Here is an 18,263-nt window from a genome sequence, read left to right as displayed (position 1 = left end):
GACATTAGAAATCGATGAAGCACTACAGTCCTTAGTGGTTAAGTTTTCACTGAAAATTTCTACTGGGAAATTTTCACACTGGATTTCATTCACAGACTTTCAGTTTTATTATATTCTTATTTATTTGTGCTGACATTGTGCTTGATATTAAATACTTAGAACAATTTGTTTTTCTTCCTTGCCTACATGGATGTTTTCTGGATAAACAGATCTTACTCCTCGCCTTCAGTATCAATCTCCTGAATTCTATGTGGGGAGAAAGAAAAAGAACAAACAAGCCTTGTTTAAAAAATACGTGGTTTATTTCTTCAAGTGATGTTTGCAAACTGAACTAAAACAGAATTGACATGGGGGCAAACTTAACCTTACAAAACTTTTGTGCTTTGAAGTAAGCTTCATGGGGAGCAAAGACTGTTGAAAGTTATTGCTTAATTCATATCTAATGTAAATCCAGGAAACTTGATGAACATAGCACGAATATTAAACTCCAAGGTGACAAAAAGGTTGCCTGGTCTGTTTTGTTATTATTTAAGATTCAAGCAAGCGCTACGTGGAATAACAAGCATCATAATTAAGGAATTTGATCCATTTTCTCTTACTGGAGGGTCTGCTCAATTTGATTCCAAGGACTCAACAACACCCAGAGGTACTGGGGCTCTTGAGCCTCACAAAACTGCTTCTGTCCAGGAAGAGAAACAGAGAGAATGGTACGGAGCTGGGAGGGGGCAGAGAGAGATTTTTATTGGAAGCTGTTAAAGTGGTTGCTATGAGACCTTCTCCAGCTACACAGGCACAGCAGCGAGTGCGAGGCTGATAAATCGTACCTCTTGCATTATACCTTTCCTTTCTGACGCCTTTTCTTTTTTCCCCAGCTCAGCTTTTATAGTTGTTTAAGATCAGAGAAAGCACTTGCCAGTTGCTTTTTCTTTGCTTTTGCTCTCTTCTTCTGCCTCGTGCAAGATGGAGCTAGAAAACGAAATGATCAGCTCCTCCAGCAATTCTTCAGCAGGCTCCAGAGAGTACAAGGTGGTGATGCTAGGAGCAGGGGGAGTTGGCAAAAGCGGTAAGTTTCAGCAACAGCATATTTGGGGAGAAGGGGTGAATTGGGAGTCTAAAGTTCACAGAATAAGAACATTGTTTAATGAGGGGTTTCATTCCTCTTTCTATTGCACATGGCTTGGATAAAAGACTCATTTTATAATAGTTCATGACTGGGGCAGTGAGTCAGCTTAATTTGTTGCAGACTGAAATGTTATAAGCCTTTTTAATTGGATGGTTCTGTAAAACTAACGTTGGCTCCACTGAGGAGCTTGCTGCTGTTAGTGTAGCAGCAAGCGGCCGTGTCCCTCTAACACTTGGTGAGGGGTGATGGTGTGATGAACAGTGTGGATGTAACTTGTTGGCCTGCCAGTTGTTGTGCTTAGGCAGAAAGAAACTAACTGCAAAGTCAGCTGCACAGTGCAAGGAAGGGAGGGATGAATACAGTGCCTCTGCTTCCTTCCCCACTTTTCCTTTTGAATTTCTTGCTGAGTGACATTATGGCTTAGCTGTTGTTAGTCTCCTCTCCTTCCCGGACAGTTACAGAATGCATGTCTGAGTCTCACTCCAGGTGATAAGGTAGATTTGCAGCATATTTTAATACCACCATCCAGCACCGGCAAGATATGCTAGTGTCTGACAATGGTATCTTTTCAGAGGAGTCATTAGTTTCTCCAGAAAATATTTTCTTTTTCCCAGATATTATCACATTTGATTTATTCTCACTGACAGTAGCATTCTCTGTTCTTAAACAGACTTTGCTGAACGTGCAGTGTTTGTCTCAGAAGCCAGTGTATTGAGCTGGCCACACAACAAGCATTTGATTACATCTTATGTAAATTCAAAAGAAAAAGAGAAGAAGAAAACACACAACAGAAAAAGGATAATACAGTATATCCAGCCTAGATTTCAAAGAAATTGCAGGATAAATAAGCTGTGAAACTGAATTGTAATAATTGCATAGATCAAACAAGTTTATTTCCCATTCAAACAGCAAGACAAGGTATAGATGCAGAAAAAAATTAATTATTCAGAGTGGATGTAATTTCCTGTCTTTATCTGTTTTCTTATTATGTTTGGCTTCAACTTCAGTGGCACATCTGTCAATAAAAGCTATCTTCCATCAGTGTTGCTTAACCAAGCAAACAATTCTTGCCCAGATGTTGTGCTATGATCACTATATTAAATGGGAAAGAAGAAAACACTGGTTATCTCAGAGTAACTTTCTGCAATTTTCAATGGTAAATCAGGTATCTAGGATGTGTCAGCTGGAACTTTCAGTGAAATGTCACATTATTTTTTTTTTCCTGAGTGTATCTAAAAGATGGCAGCATTTTTTCCTAAGCATATTATCATGAGAACGATGTAAATTTGAAGACTCACTCACCAAAACAAAAGATACTACAAACTATATCATAATCATAGTATAACTGAGCCATAAAAGCCACATTTTATAAAAGCACTGAGGAATTTTTAGAGTCCCTATTTACTGTTAGATAAGAGTTTTAAAGCACAAATGATATTTGTTCAGATCTTTTTGTTCAGAAAACATAAGCTGTTGATTTCATGAGAATAAAGCCTTAACATCTGTAATACAAGGAAATGATACACCTCCAAAGCCGAGGACCATGTAAATATTCAACAATTGGGTGTCTCTGTGGACTAGATAAATGAAAATAGGACAAAGTGGATAGTTAGGACATTCAATGGGAATGTGAAAATCTGTTGTTTTCACAAAAGTGAAGTTTCTGGTGGAAAAAACAGCAACTGAGAATTAAGAATCCAGACGAAGGGAGATGGGCCATTCATAATTTGCTGGCTATGAACTTCCAGCGTGGAAAGGACATGAAATATTTCAGTAGAATCATGAGAAATAGTCCAACTGATCAAATTCTGTTAGAGATACGGAAAAATTGATGTCAATCCATAAATCATTAATTCATTCTGACTGCTGTAGAGGTAGGATTAATTTACACTGGATTAAAAGCAGAAAAAGGCCTGAGTGACTACTTTCATTCTCCAAGATGAGCTCTGCTTTCCCCTGATGGCCTAGATTCACTCTGTTGAGTTAGTCATGAATTTAACCATTAAAAAAGTTTTAGAATATAAAGTATTGTGTAGAATAAAGATCAGAGATTAAAAAACAAAAGTGCAGTTCCTAGGTTATACTTTGACAGATATGTGATATATGGGATGATATATAGATGATATCCTATCTTCTTTCCACTTCTTTTCCCACTTTCTTTGCTTTTTAAGTCATGATAAAAGCCTTAACAGCTGTGGTAAGTTGCTGAGTGGGAAACCTCTTTCTGGTGAAAGCCTTTCTCATCTTGTTCAGTATTAAATAATTAAGATTTGGAAAGAAATTTTCCTTAGGAAATATTAAAATATTTCTTTTGCCCTTGGACATAAGTCACTTTTAGAGATCCGCTGGGCATTTTGATCTTCTGATTCCTACCTTCTTGTACTCTCTTACTGTGCCACTTCACACTGTATGTATGGAGATCTCTGCATTCAAAATCATGTGCTCATTGCAAGGGGCTAAGTTACATGTGTGGACAGGGAGGAATGAGGAGGAGGACATCAGCAATAGATGTTCTTTTGATGGTGTTTATAGAATATTTGCCTTTGGTATCAGGTTTGTCTCCCGAGTTCTGTTCTCTGTGATGGCAGAAGGACAGCCAACCTCCTGTTATGTGGACTATCCAGTGTAGTAGAAATGTTGTAAGAATTGGTAATAGAAGGTAAAGTCAGCACATCCCACTCACCACATTCAGAGTAATGATGTTTAAACTGCAAATAGTTTAAAAATTGCTACTTTAGGGTCCTCACATTCATAATCAGTGGCAGAAACAAAGATAAATCTCTGCCACTATTTGATAGGGGGAAAAAGCACCACCTCAAAACCAGAGTTCAGTTTAACTAAATGTACAAAGCTATATGTATTCCTAGCAACTGATTTCTGTAATTATAGATTGTAGATTCCTTAAAATGAGTTATCCCTTCTAAGACTTCTGAAAATAGAACTATTTTTGTTTGCAGAGCAATATGCTGATTTATTACTTTGTGTAGGTTGTGTCAAACATCAAGAAGAACTATACACTCTGCTGCAAGTTCAGGCTGCAAAACTAGGCTAGCACCAGGAACTAAAATGAAATCATGTAAAAGTAAATTTTTACTGACTCTCATTGGAATATAGTCCAAACTGGAATTACACATTTCTAATGATAGTTAAGTTTCAATTAAAAAAAAATAAATTTACATTCAGTCTTTGGTTCAACAGGAAGTTTCAGATCAGCTCAGAAGTTTCAGGTACTCGGACAGGACTGTTCAAACCTACTTCAAGTTGCCTGATGTAGGGTTTAAACCCTAAGAGTCTTACTGGTTTTGAAACAGGTTTTGCTTATAAATACCCTCAGAGATCTGCATCTGGACAGTTAAGTGAGCACTCTCATGGTCCCTAGTATGTCGCAGCTCAGACCTCTGGGTTTGGGTCTATTTTTCAGTGTTACAAAAAATAGGTACAAAAGACCCTCTAAATCCTCAGACCATACTTTACCTGCGTATATTTAGCAAACTAATTACACTAATAACAATAATTAACTGCTGCATATTCTGCAAAACATTAGCAATAATTAGCTGAGGGGTCGCACAGTGGCTACCAAAAAGAACAAATTGATGTACCTGTACAACTGAATAAAACCAGACACTGTTTAATTAAAAATTGTTACTACCCTGGCATCCTTCAAATGCTGAACAGATTGCACTGTAATCTAACTCTTCTTGGCCAAATGAAAATGTTATTCTTGTTTCATTGTTTGGGGTTTTTTTCCCCTAATGCTAGTTCAATTAGATTTGCTTAAGGGTGAAGATGATCTGCTGTTCCTGGTAAATAGAATTACATTGTTATCCATAGAATGGGTATATCACAGGTGCAAAGTGAATTTCATGCCACCTGTTGCATTTCAGAAAGGAGAGGAATTACTAAAATGTCAAAAATAAATAAATATTTGTTGCTAGTAAGTTGATTTTTGTCTTAGAGGAAAAGTGCATTTTTCAAGATTTATTTTTCAGACAAGTGTCATACTTCTACAGAAACACATCTTTGGGCATGGGCAGCTTCTGTTTTTTCCCATAAATCAGATTAGGCACTGGGGATTTTATAAATGCAGAGTTCCAATCTTTCCCACAGGCCTTTCTTAAGAACTGAAAGGCCACAATAAGATATCCCTGAAGCCTTCTGTTCTCCAGGCTGAACAATGTATTTGTAATATATTTGTGACCTTTGATAACAAAACTGTTCTTATTTTTCAGTTAGCTTCACAAATAGGTTACTGAATTTGCTTCAAGCTCGATTGTGTGTAATTACAACTTCTAGCCATTTTATCTTATCACTTCTTTGTTAGCAACTTTGAAAACCTCTCTATTCTCTTATTTTCCTGTAAGTTACTAACTATGGACAATATGTAGTTCAGACCTTGATCTTATTTCTCTTCAATACATTGAGCATCTGAAATCTCACTTGTAGAAGTTTATTTTCCTGCTCAGAGCATTTTGTGTCGTTAATTTGAATGCCATAGTATTTTCTGAGTTCCAAAAAGTCACATTCTGTTCTATCAGTGGTCTTACTAAAAGCAAGATTGCTTACTGGTTTCCTCTTGACAGTCTTTTTTTATTCCTCTCAGAATAATAGATTCTTTTGTTCAGGTATAGTTCACAGAGGTCACATAGAGAGAAATACACACACTAACCCTTAAGGTACTTGCTCATTCCCCTAGCGCAGTCACCTGTGTTATCACATCTCTACTGATGACCTGAATTATGCATTTCCATATGTGATATCCTATTTTGGAAGTATTTTGCTGGTCTGTGACCACTGAAGTTGATGATTCAAATAATTCTGGACCTGTATTCAATATTTCTCATTTATCTTTAGTGTGTTTGTTATCCACTTGAAAGGATTAAACACATTGCTTATTCATTAATTTTCTTGACTATGGGCAGACCCTGGGGCCAGAATTACTTGCCTTGGGGAAATGAGTTAAAGATGTTTCCATTATTTTGCTAGATCACATAATTTAATGGCTGGAGGGGTGGGGGATTCAATTACGGCTCCTGCATGTAATAGGATGGTTTTTACGTGTGAGATACCAATTGGCCAGTGGGAAAGCTGTTTGCAGTTCTGGTTTCTTCAACACCAGAAACCATCTAATAGGAGAGAGTTCTGAGAAGACCAACAGAGATGATAAAAGGGCTGACTCAATATGATTTATGATGACAAATGACCATGACTATATTCAAATAAGTCTGTCAACCAGTAGTCCATGACTTTTTATCATGAAACTTGCATATGTATACATTGATTTAACGTAAAAGGGGCTGGATGCAGATGTAATGTGAATAGGTTGATCTATCCAGCTTCTCCCATCATAACATCCAGATGATGAACACCCACTTGGCAAAGGCTAGTAAATGGCATGTTCACAGTCTGTATCACTTCAGCAAATTCACCATATTTGAAGGTAATGAACATCAGGATAGGAAGACATGTTTTCCAAAATTTGAGGAGGAAAGCAACCAGAATGCTTGATGGAGAGTAATCATTAAAGTGGTAAAATCAGAATTAAAACATGTATAATAACAGGTGTATGAGATCTTCAGACCTTTGGTCAGTAAGAGCAGTACATATCCTTAACCATTTGTCCAACAGTAAGATAGAACAGACTGTGGAATAGTCTTTAAAAGGAACAAGTTGGTGAAAGTTATATTAATCTAATTGGCTTCAAGATAGAAGACTACATTATAGAGATTGAGCATTAATGAGCAAATATTCCTGAACAGAAAAAACAATTACAGTCTTCCAGCTCCCTAATAGAAAAGCAATACTGTCATCCTCAGAATTGAGAAATGTGCTAAAAGTCATCAGGACTTGTGGCTGATATGACATCAATAATGTGTGTAACCAATAACTTTCTTTTTGTTCAGACTGCTTAAAAGAGATCCTAAGGCTGGTCTCAAGAATGGCCTTGTCTGTTGTGTACCAGAAAAAGTCATTTATGTTGTCTCATGCTAAATTGCATACTTTAGAGAATAAAGGCTCCAGTATAATTGGAAACATGCTGAGATGGCACCCCAACAGTAATGGCCGCTTAATGTATATGTTGGATAGTGGTGCAGATGGAAGGTCAGTAGATCTGTTAGCTCACCACTTGCAAAAAAACAATTCTGTGTTCTGTTGATGGAAATGGGATTTACTGGTTTCGGACCTCCCTTTAAACCTTTTGTGCATGAACAATGATGTGAAGAGATCTGAACTCATGGAAGGTTATATCAGTGAAACTGCTTTTCATGGTGTGACTTACTGCACGAGGGTTTTACTTACACAGAGGTTTCACTGAGATGTATATGTCTTAGCTTTTCCCATTCATACAGCTTGCTATTAAGAGTCACAACACCTTCTAGGTTGTTCTTCAATGACAGGAATTGAACTATCAGGGACGCTCCTGCTTTCAACCACACACAAATCTGCCATTTGAAATACCCATATTGAAGTCTCAAATAAGGGAACAAGCACTGTTTCATGACAATGACTGGGCACTGTCAGTAACTTTGCTGTAAACAATCTGTTGAGGCAGCCACAGGAACTGTTTGCCTTCCAAGCTATCCCTGCTGCTTAGCTGAGCCATCTGCAGCATTTTCAGCACATGCTATCTGCTATCTGCTAGAATTTGGATAAGATTAAACACATTAGGGACATTCTTGAAAGCACAATTAGAAAAGATTCCCCCCCGCCCCTTCTGCTGCTGCTTTCATCTCTTCTCCTTACATACTTTCCATTTTACTTCCTTCCATTTCCTCTGGCAATCCTCTTCCACTTTTAATTTGTTCATTGACTTTAATTAGTCTCCCTTTATGCCCGTAAGCCTTTCTAATTTGCTTTCCTAGAGGCTAGAAGACTCCTCATGCTCACACAGCTCCACTGACAGGTATTGAGTGTTACCGAAGCATTGGGCAGGATCCCTGTTTCAGAGGTCTTTCTGTCTTCGAAAGACACTTTGCTGCAAGTTATAGTGATTTGCCAACACATCACCTGCCACTAACTGGATCCCATAGAGACATTGGCTAGAACCACTTTGTTTCAAGTTGTGTGGACAATATCCAGACGAAACATGTGTGTGTCTCTCTGTGTACACAAGACTTATCTATCTCAGGGGTTGCCAAGTTGGGCAATTGTGATTCTGGCCTCCAAAAGAGGTATGTTTTCAACTCGTTTACCTATTCTAAAGTGGTGGTTTAGCTTTTCATCCAGATAAACCCCAAGATCTAAACTAGTTATTTCAGGGGACCCAAGGGTGGACCCACAAATTGCTAGAAGTTTTAAAAATTAATTTCACAAGATTTTGCAAAGTGAAAGCTGTAATCTGCTGAGAGACCGATGCATGCGTTTCATCGGCTTACACTGACTACAGTTACGAGAAGAGCTGTTATTTAATTTCTTTCCTTGCAATCTCACTGAAGTGCTATGCATTTTCTAATTCTGTAGTTCTTGTCCATTTTCACATGCACAAAATAAAGGAACCCTAGCTGAAATTTTCACTCTCTCTCAGATTCTGTGGTTCCTTCAGTAACTTTACTAGCCTACTACCTGCATGACAGCTTGTTGTGTTAAACTGATCTGTTGCTTTCTGAACAGGATCTGCAGTGTCCTTACAGAAACATCTCTTTAGCAGTTTGCAAAATATGTACCATTGTTTCAGATTTTCACATAGAATGTTCAAAACCCAAACCAAAACCATGTATTGTCAAATCCTTGGTTGTTTCAAATCAGCAGACTTCTACCTTCCTAAATGTACCAGAATGCCATTCAGGCTGTAAAGTTTTCCTTTCTCTAAAATCTTGTCTGGAACTTTCTTAAATAGAAATTATGTCCCTTTCTCAATTTGAATAAAAAGTAATCATCAGACTTTTTCTACATGGTGAATAATCTTATTTGGTGACAGGTTCATCTGTTCACACATCACATACAGTACACCAGAGGTCTGCTTCGTACGATATCTGCCAATGCATACAGCCAGAGGTCTCCTTATATTTGCAGATATGCTCTAGAGACACCTTATTTCTCTGCTGGGAATAGAGAAGAAGAAAGAGCAATCTATCATAGTCATCAAGTAGCCCCCTATGAGCTCCTGAAACCTGGTTTCCTATGCTTTTCTTTCACTTACAGCAGTTTCAATGGATTTTCCAGTGTCTAATAATAGCTGTGAATTTGCATCATAGTCTCTGTCTCAGTGGGTAATCTTCTAACTGATCTGTTTTTACAATGGAAGCCAAAAGACCCATTTTAAAAAATCTTTCCTCCATGAAAATTGACCAAGATACTTCGAAGTTATTAAATGTCTGACACAGCAACAAGTAGCAAATCATAAACTTCTACTTTTTTTTCAGAGTAAATGCTCAAAGTGACTGTTGGCTGTGATATTTGAGGGTGGAGAATTGTTTCAGAAAAAAGCAAACCAGAAGATACAGAGGGAACAAATGGAGCAGTGCAAGTGGGAAATGTGACAGAGGTGGACAACAAAGAACAGAGAACAAGAAATCAGAAGGAAAAAAGAGGCTTAGGAAAAAGACTGAGAAAACATAAAACCTAGACAAAGATGAGTAAAAGCAATGGTAAAGGAGTAAAAGTATGGGTAGCAGTTCGTATCTCAAAGACCATTGGTTTCAGATGCTGTCTTTTTATTGTGCTTATGCTACTAGATGCTATTGGTCCATGGTTATACCCCAAAATCTTCTGAAGGTGCTAGATACCAAAAAGTATGCAAAGATGATGTTAGTGCATCTTTCTGCTGCCTCTGTGACTTACTATCCCATGATTCTCACCCACTGGCTTTCTAGAATAGGAAGCTCGAAAGGCAGCAGCATAGATCTTCTTGATTCTTTTTTCCCAGCACTTCATGTTCTGTAAAAGCTTGCTTAGCTATAGACAAGGCTGTGTAAATCTAACATTAATATAAATTTATGGGGTGCTAGGCAAAGCGGTGCTTCTCCTCTGTGGTGTTCTGACAATCTTGCAGAACTCAGAGGAGTTTGTGGGCCTCTGCCTTAACAATATCTAGCACTTTGTGAAATCAGTCGGAGGCCCAGCATTTGTCAAAATTTGAAGAATTAGATCCATCCACACACCAAAATCTCAAATAAAATAATGAATCAGTGGTACTAGAGAAATATTTCGGGGGGGGGGGGGGGGGGGAAGTTCTGTTTTTGCTCAATCTGGGAAAAATGTCAAGATGTAAAACAAAAATATATTTATTTCTATGTGTTTTCTCCTACTCTTTGTGACCCAGCTGTTACCTTCACTCTCATTCCTTAACTTTTACTGCTCATCACAGTAGCCTATAAACAAACAGCTACCTCCCTATAATCAAATTTGGACAAATGGCTGTAGGAGGAAAAACCAAAACAAAATGTCAGTGACTATAAACAGATTTAAATACACGTCATTGAAACACGGTCATGTAAGACTTATTTAAATGTAAAGTAACACACACTTAAGAGAAAATAGTTGCTAGTGCCAACATGTTATTCAGAGAATTATAGAAAGCGCTGCAAAACCCAGTGAGATAACCACTTCTACTGATTGGCAGTGACAGTGCATTTAAAGAACAGAGTTATTTGGTGATTGAAAGCCAAAAAGCTACGGATCAAACTGATTTGCAAAACTGTATCATACTTTTCTAAAGCATCACTGTACCTACTGGATGAGTATTAGTATATTAAGTTTCAGATATTGGTTAGGTCAGTTTTGTAAGTTGAGATAATTTAGAGTCATGTAATTCAAAGACATGAATAAGCTTGTGACTGAAGTATATTTCTGCTTGTCTATAAACAGGAAAAATGAAGAAATTGAAGTTTTTGTTCCAAGATACTTTTAACTGTTCCCTTCCTGACTCTGAGTATCTCAAATGAAGTTGTTAAAAACTGTAGGCAGTGAATACTTTACAAGGTTGGAACTCATGGGAATATGTTTGGCACCACTGATGTTAATTTAGTCACAACAAATAGCAGGATGTGGATTGGGAACAGATTAGATAGGCTGTAGTAGATTTGATTGCTCAGGAAATGGCCTAGGTAGACAGAATACCAGATTGCACTGTGATGAAAGTTGCTGAGGGAATCAAAGGTTTCCCTGGCTTACGGTTCAAGTTCAATGCAGAAGACAAATACAATGAATAATTCTTTTCAGGTTTAGTGCATAACAGGTTGCTAAAAAATCATTAGCAGTTTGGTGATAGAATAACTTGTTTCTCAGTTCTAATTCCTTCCTCCCACTTTTCTCTCTTTTTTCTTGCAGGATCTCTCTTCAAGCATATGGTAGAATTTATGAGGGATGTGTGCAATGTAAAATAGCACCTGTTTATGCTAGTACAGTGTGTGGAGCCCATGCTATCTTTCAAAACTCTTTTTATCTTTCTCATAAACTTATTTTAAGTGTATTTCCTACTAATAAATATTTTACCAGGAATATGGCAGTGTTGAAGGGCTTGGATTGATAACCTATTATGAAATAGTTTTTCTGTTTCCATTTGATATTTTTTTATATTTTTCTCATTTATTTCTATATTTACATTAATTTCAGGATGTTTAATATGTGATGAGTTTCCCACAATGGCATAGTATTAAAAACTTACTTATCTTCAGAACCATCTCTAGCAAAACTGATAACCAAATACATATTTTTTTACTTTAGTACTGGAAAACCAAGATAGGATGTGCCTTATTTGTTCTCTCAGTGCCTTCTGTGTCATATCTGTTCAGCTCAGTGATTACTGTCAGTATTGTGGTATTTAAAAGAAGAGCTGAAGAGATAATAGAAATGCAATTTGTGTTCTGTGCTGCCTCACATATCACAAAGAAAACTGGCAGCTTAACACAGACTCTTTGCTTGACCTTAGCAGTAGAGCAGAAAGAACACAGCTTTTTTTTTTTTTTCCTATGCTGAGAGTTCTATCCAATGAGTGATTCTTAATGGAGAAGCCACTCACACTAGAGTATGTTGAGAGGGGAGAGAAACAGGGAAATATTATGCAGCTGAAGAAATAAATCTGTATTTGTTCCTGACTCTTTTTTTGAAATAACCATAGAATGCCTTGACCTCTCTTCCCTGCTCTACCCACTCCAGTGTCTGTATTAAAATGGCCAAAGCAGTGCATGGGAAAATGAGATGGAACAGAGAGGGAGCAATACATAGGAATTACTCCAGTAATTTATGTAGGTTTCATAATATCAAACAGTTATGTATTCAGCAAATATTATAACAGAATTTATAATTCAGAGGACAAAGAACATCAAGCATGTTTCGAGTTTGATGTATTATGGAAGATAATAGATAACAGGATAAATGTTCCTGGGTTATTCAAAAGTTTCTGAAGCTTAAGACATAAGTCTTTGGGTTAGCAGTTACGGTGGTCTGACCCCAGGCAGCAGACAAACACCCACTCAGCCTCTTGCTGACTCTTCTTTCCCACAGGAAAGAGAGAAATGTAGCACTTACTCTGATCAAGGACTTACCAGTCTCTCTTGCTCTGCCAGTGAGGAGGGGCACAAGAAGCCGGGAGGAAGCAGAGACAGGACACCTGACCCCAAACTGGCCAAAGGGGTATTCCATACCACAGCACATCATGCCCAGTATATGAACTGGAGGGAGTTACCAGGAAGGACAGATCGTTGCTTGGGTTGGGCTGGGCATCAGTTGGCGGGTGGTGAGCAATTGTATTGTGCATCAGTTGTGTTTATTTATTTTTTTCCCCTCCCGTAGGGGGACAGGGTTTATGTCTTCCTCTCTATTTCCTTTTATTATTATTGTTATAATTGTTATCCCTTCCCTGTGAGGGTGTTGAGGCCCTGGCACAGGTTGCCCAGAGAAGCTGTGGCTGCCCTATCCATGGCAGTGTTCAAGTCCAGGTTGGACAGGGCTTGGAGCAATCTGGTCTAGTGTGTGGTGTTCTGGGTGAGTGTGTGGTGTCCCTGCCCATGGCTGGGGGCTGGAACTGAATGAGCTTTAACGCTCTTTCCAACCCAGACCAGTCTGTGATTCTGCGATTATGTTATTATTATAGTTAGACTTAATTGTAATTTGCATTATTAAACTGTTCTTCTCTCAGCCTGTGGATATTTACATTTTTTGTGATCCTCCTTTCCACTGGGAGAGTGAAGTGGGAGTGAATGATCCACCTGCATTGTACTTAACTGCTGACTACATTTAAACCATGACATACGGCACAGTATTTAGAAGTCGATCTGCGAAGCCAAACTGCTTTTAAAGTCTAAGACTATTCAATTCAGCTGTTCTATGGCAGCTCAGTAACTCTGAGCCAGGATCATCCACATGCAGAATGCAGACAAAGTGCAGCACAGCTGAGAGGGTGGAATGGGTCAGCATCAGTCTCCCAGGCAATTTAAGTCCATGCAGCACAAATGCTAGAGCAGGACAGCAGTGTTGACTTCACACTGCAGCTCTCATTGTCTCTGTGATACTGGTTGCAGTTCTCAGTGCCCAGGTGGTATTTTTCAAGTCCTGGTAGTTTCTGGCCTCATCAGGATTCTTGACAAATCTTTAGACCTCCTCTGTGGCAGGGAATGGCCAGTTCTGACTGCTGTTCCCAAAGGTTCTTACCTATCCAAGTACTCAATATTGAAGCATGTAGTGGACGAGACTGACTAAAGTGCCAATTATTAAAGGCAGATCAGGTTTTGTCCCTCCTTTCTCTAATGTTAACTTGATAGACACAAACGCAATGAAAATATGAAGATAAAAATTTTTTTCTTTGCTATTTCATCTGATCTAATACATTAGTTAGAATGTAGATTGATGCTGTGTATTTCTGTCTTGTTTCCCCTGTCAAAATCTTGCTTCTTACATACTTTTAAAAAACATCATACCTATTTGTTAGGTCTTGAGCACTGAAAAACCACAAAAAGTTTGAGTGAACTAGTAGTCCACAGCCAGCCATAAATCTGTGGATGGATACTAATTTTCAGTTTTTAAATACATAAATCTATGTGATTAAGGATCTCATAATTTATTTATAAATAAACAGAAATTTAAGCTACATGATGCATAGCAATCAAATCACTGACATTCTTACTGTGGCAGCTAAAGAATATGCTGCTGGAAGTCAGAAGGATATTGGGAACATAATACATGAGTAAATGTAAACATCTTTCTGGCCTAAATTTCCTAATCCCCTGACACTGGAGCATGGGGCCACGCTGCTACTGATTATTTAATGGCAAAAACTTGCACTGAAAGACAGACTTTTAGCCTTTTTTTCTGATTTTCATATGTTATGCTGTGCTTTGTGGTCTAGTGTACACCCCATCTCTCTGCTCTGTTCCCCATCTGTGAAGTGAGACCAGAGATATTTGTCTTCTTTTGTATGTAATAAGCTTTCTCATCTTCAAAAGCAAAACATTTCTTGAAAACCATCATATGATACATATCAGTAGATATTTAAGGCACAAAGGATCACCATATGCATCACAGTTATGTGACCAGTACCAAGTGACGAGTTCTTTGAACTTTATACAGCAATTCCTTTAGAGTCCATGTCATCTCAATAAGCAAATTAAGAAAAATGTGATAAACACTAAGATAAATTCTATAAAGATGTTACAGCTAGACATAATGATTCAAGGAAAGAAATCTATAATACATTTTGGTAAACTAAGCAATCAGTGAAATCAATGAAATTATATCTCATCAAACAGAAGAGAAACTGTGAAAGCTTACCTCTACATCTACTGAATTACTAATTACTAGGCACAACCAGCTTCTTCTTAGCCTTATTTTGGGCAGAGCCCAGTATTGTTCCTCCTCTCTGAGAATTCCTCCCACACTGAAACTCCAAAAGACATAATATTTTATTTTAAACCTTAATAGACTTAGATGTGAAGCACATAATTAGCTATTCAAGATTCAGGCAACTCTAGGATTTGCCAAAGAAGCATCCAGGAAGAAATTTAGGTACTAGTGCTGGAATTCATCTTGCCTAATTTCAGCTTCTGAAAAAGTTACCTGAATCTAAATCTGTAGGTGCTTTCTACAGCTGGTGAAGCAATCCTAGATACTTAATGCATTCCACTGTTTGAGAGAAGCCTGGATAATTAGGCAGTTAGGATAACTAGGTGTCAAAGGATGGGTGCGAATAGCCAGAATTCAGATGATGGTAAGTGTGGCTGTAGTTGATGTGGAGAGTTCTTGAATATAGTAAATAACAGTGTTCTGTACCAGTTCCTATTATTGCAGAATTTATCAATGTTTCCTCCTTTTTATATAAGGTGTATATAATGGCTTCGTTTAAATTTGTTTTGAAGATCTTTTTCCTTTATTAAAACCATCTATAATATTCCCCTTTAAGCTGCAGATGTGTAGTCTAGTGGTTAGTGTGGTGTGTATCTTCTTCAGACCTTAACCTACTGAGTATGTGAGATTTTTCAGTCCCCGGTCTAAAGAGCTTATTTCTTTTAGCTCATGCAAACTGATGAATGTAACTTTGGAGTTCCCTGTTCTAATACAGTAGCCTTCAACATGCCCAGAGGTGAAGCTTTCAAGTATGTTTTACTTTTATTAAAGCAGGTTATCTATATGACTTTTTTATTTCCAGTGAAGCAAACAGTAAGCAATTGCTGTCTTCCTGAAATCTTCTTTTCATCCATTTTCCAACTGAAACAATTCAACTTCTATGCATGACAAAACTGTGAATCTGTTATTTTGAGAGTGTTAATTTTGTCTGCAGGAGGTAACTTAGATTTGTAATAGTACTTTACAAAATGGATGTTATTGTAAATTCCTTTAAGGTTTTCATAAGTGAGAAGCATCACCATAACCTATGTCATTGCAAGGAATATTTTCAATCACAAGGCAGCTAAGTTTTCCAGAAATGTAGGAATGAAGGTATCTGACAGCAAGACTTTGCTTTGCTTGCATTCAGGTAGCGGATTCTTACCAGACAGGTACTTGATATTCATAGTTTCACTGGAGCAAGTTAAGTCAACAGTTTAAAAATGGTATCACCATGTTTAGAGAGTTTGGTGAAAGATGAGTCAGTGCTTCATGGAGCAGACAGATCTTCTGACATCGATATCACTTTGTCTGCTGTACTTCTCACTTCCACTGGCACTTGTTAGTGATTGATCTCTTGTTCTGTGCCACTAGATTCATCACGGTCAGTGATCCAAGGGCATGAAAAATTCATACCAAGACAACAAATATTTTGTAGTTTATGATATTTCTTTTCTTCTGGATTCAAGAAAATTAATTCCTCCAGAGAGCAGAAAACTTATGGTTTATTGCTATTCTGGCATTTCTGTGGTAAGATCAAGTACAATTGTGTGTGCCCATTCTCCCATGCAAGAATAAAGATAATGTGTTACAATGCTGAATTATCTAAATAATGGCAAAAAGTAATTCATCTAAAGGAGTGATTTGTGTGAAGGAATTTATTTCTGCCCTGACGGTAAGTACGGCTAAATACTATGAACTAAATTTCCAGAAAGGTGTATATGCCTGTATCAACAACAATTTTCTTATAAGAAAATTCCCATCTTAAACTACTTATCTTATCTAGGTATATAAATTCCAGGCTGTTGTGGTGCTGCTACACCTTTATTTATTATGATACCTACTCATCTGCATTAAAATTTGATCTTCCACAAGCTAAATGGCTCTGTAATGTGTATGTGTCTCTAATCTTGCAGTTGAGATCCTTTTACTTTCACCAGTTTTCAACTAAAAGAACTGAAATAGTGTTATGGCTTCAGATACTTCAGAGATTCTGAAATGCAAACTGTACAGTCAGCCATTATTAGGTCCAAGAAATGAATGTAGAGCTTCCAAGTCGAAGGACAGGGTCTTATCTTCGAGATTACCTTTCCTTTCTCAGAATGGGAGTCCAATTTGTACATCATCAGACCTAAAAATTGTGGTATTTAATAAATGCTGTCTGATGTCTTTTATGTTCTCTTCTGTAAGATAAATTGGCATCTGAAACAATCAGAGACAAATGAAGTGAGAACTTTGCACAAGAGACAGATGATACATAGTTTAAACTATCTAGTGGCTGACTGCAGTAATTGAGTTGAACAAATTACTTTCCTGAAAACAAGTGGTGGAGTCATCTGGAGCAATATGAGTAAATAGCTGGTGCACATGTGTCAGGACTGAACATGTGCATAACTGAGGTAAGGGAGCCCAAATCACGCACCTGCTTGTTCCTAGGCTCTCATTACTTCACCTCTTTGTCAGTGCTTTTCTCTGCCTCAGTATATTCAGGTTAAACAGCTAAATCTTGTCAGGGTTTTTCTTTTGTGCAAAGAAGAGACATTTTCTCTTTACATTTCAAAAGCTGTGTCATATTATAATGCTTATGTCACTGCAGTATAGGACACATCTTGTTGTGCTATTTTGCCTAGCACTTTTTGCCTCATACTGTATCTCTAATGCTTTTTATATTTCTATATTCCTATATAAAGCTATATTTAGTCAGATGTAAATGGGTACTTCACCAGGTGACTAGATTTTCAAAAGCAGAATGATATGATGAGTATGTCTGTCAGTTTCTTACATATGATAGCCTCTAAAAAGGAATATCCTTAGCCATACCAGTAAAATGGGTCATACAGATTAAGGTTTCTGTGCGAAGACCTATATTTGAAGGTCTCTCCTGTGTCTGAAGATACATTTTCTCTATTTAAATTCTCAAAGACATGTCAGTACTGTAAATTAATTTCTTCACTGTGTTTGATGCACCTGAGTATGCAGTTTGTCCTCTTGGCTGCATCCTGATGAATTGAATTGAGCTTACAGACAACCAGTACCCCAGATTCTGTTCTGCAGAGCTGCTGTCCAGCCACTCCCATAATTATGTCCAGAATTACTCTGCCCAAGCACAGAACGTGTCGTTTGTTAAGGTTCATAGCACTGGTGATTGCCCAATGCTCCACTCTGTCTAAATCCTCTGCAAGACTTCTCATCCTTTGAGAATGGTCCGCCAAAAGGGATCATCCTATAGTGTCAAGAATTCCCATCTTACAAATAAATAATAAAAAATAAATGGTTTTAAGTAGCAATTTGCTGAATTTCTTGCTCTACCGCAACTATTGGACCAATCATAGGGATTTCCCTGGCTTGCTTTCTGTATCTATTCCTGACCAACCATATCAGACTC

At 37.7% G+C, this 18,263-nt stretch overlaps 1 protein-coding gene across 1 annotated transcript in view; it reads left to right on the top strand.

Annotated features, from left to right (window-relative positions):
* Positions 1 to 802: 802 nt before the first annotated feature.
* Positions 803 to 18,263, top strand: part of RIT2 (Ras-like without CAAX 2) — a gene marked incomplete at its 3' end in the record, with an annotated part of 87,190 nt that continues 69,729 nt past the window's right edge. Inside the window, exon 1 of the mRNA XM_010023853.1 lies at positions 803 to 1,063. Coding sequence (XP_010022155.1) covers positions 961 to 1,063 — 103 coding nt within the window. The remainder of the gene's footprint in view (positions 1,064 to 18,263) is intronic.

Source organism: Nestor notabilis, unplaced genomic scaffold, assembly GCF_000696875.1.
Source record: "Nestor notabilis isolate BGI_N333 unplaced genomic scaffold, ASM69687v1 scaffold121, whole genome shotgun sequence".
Taxonomy (NCBI): domain Eukaryota; kingdom Metazoa; phylum Chordata; class Aves; order Psittaciformes; family Psittacidae; genus Nestor; species Nestor notabilis.
This window is presented reverse-complemented; position numbering and strand designations above follow the sequence as displayed.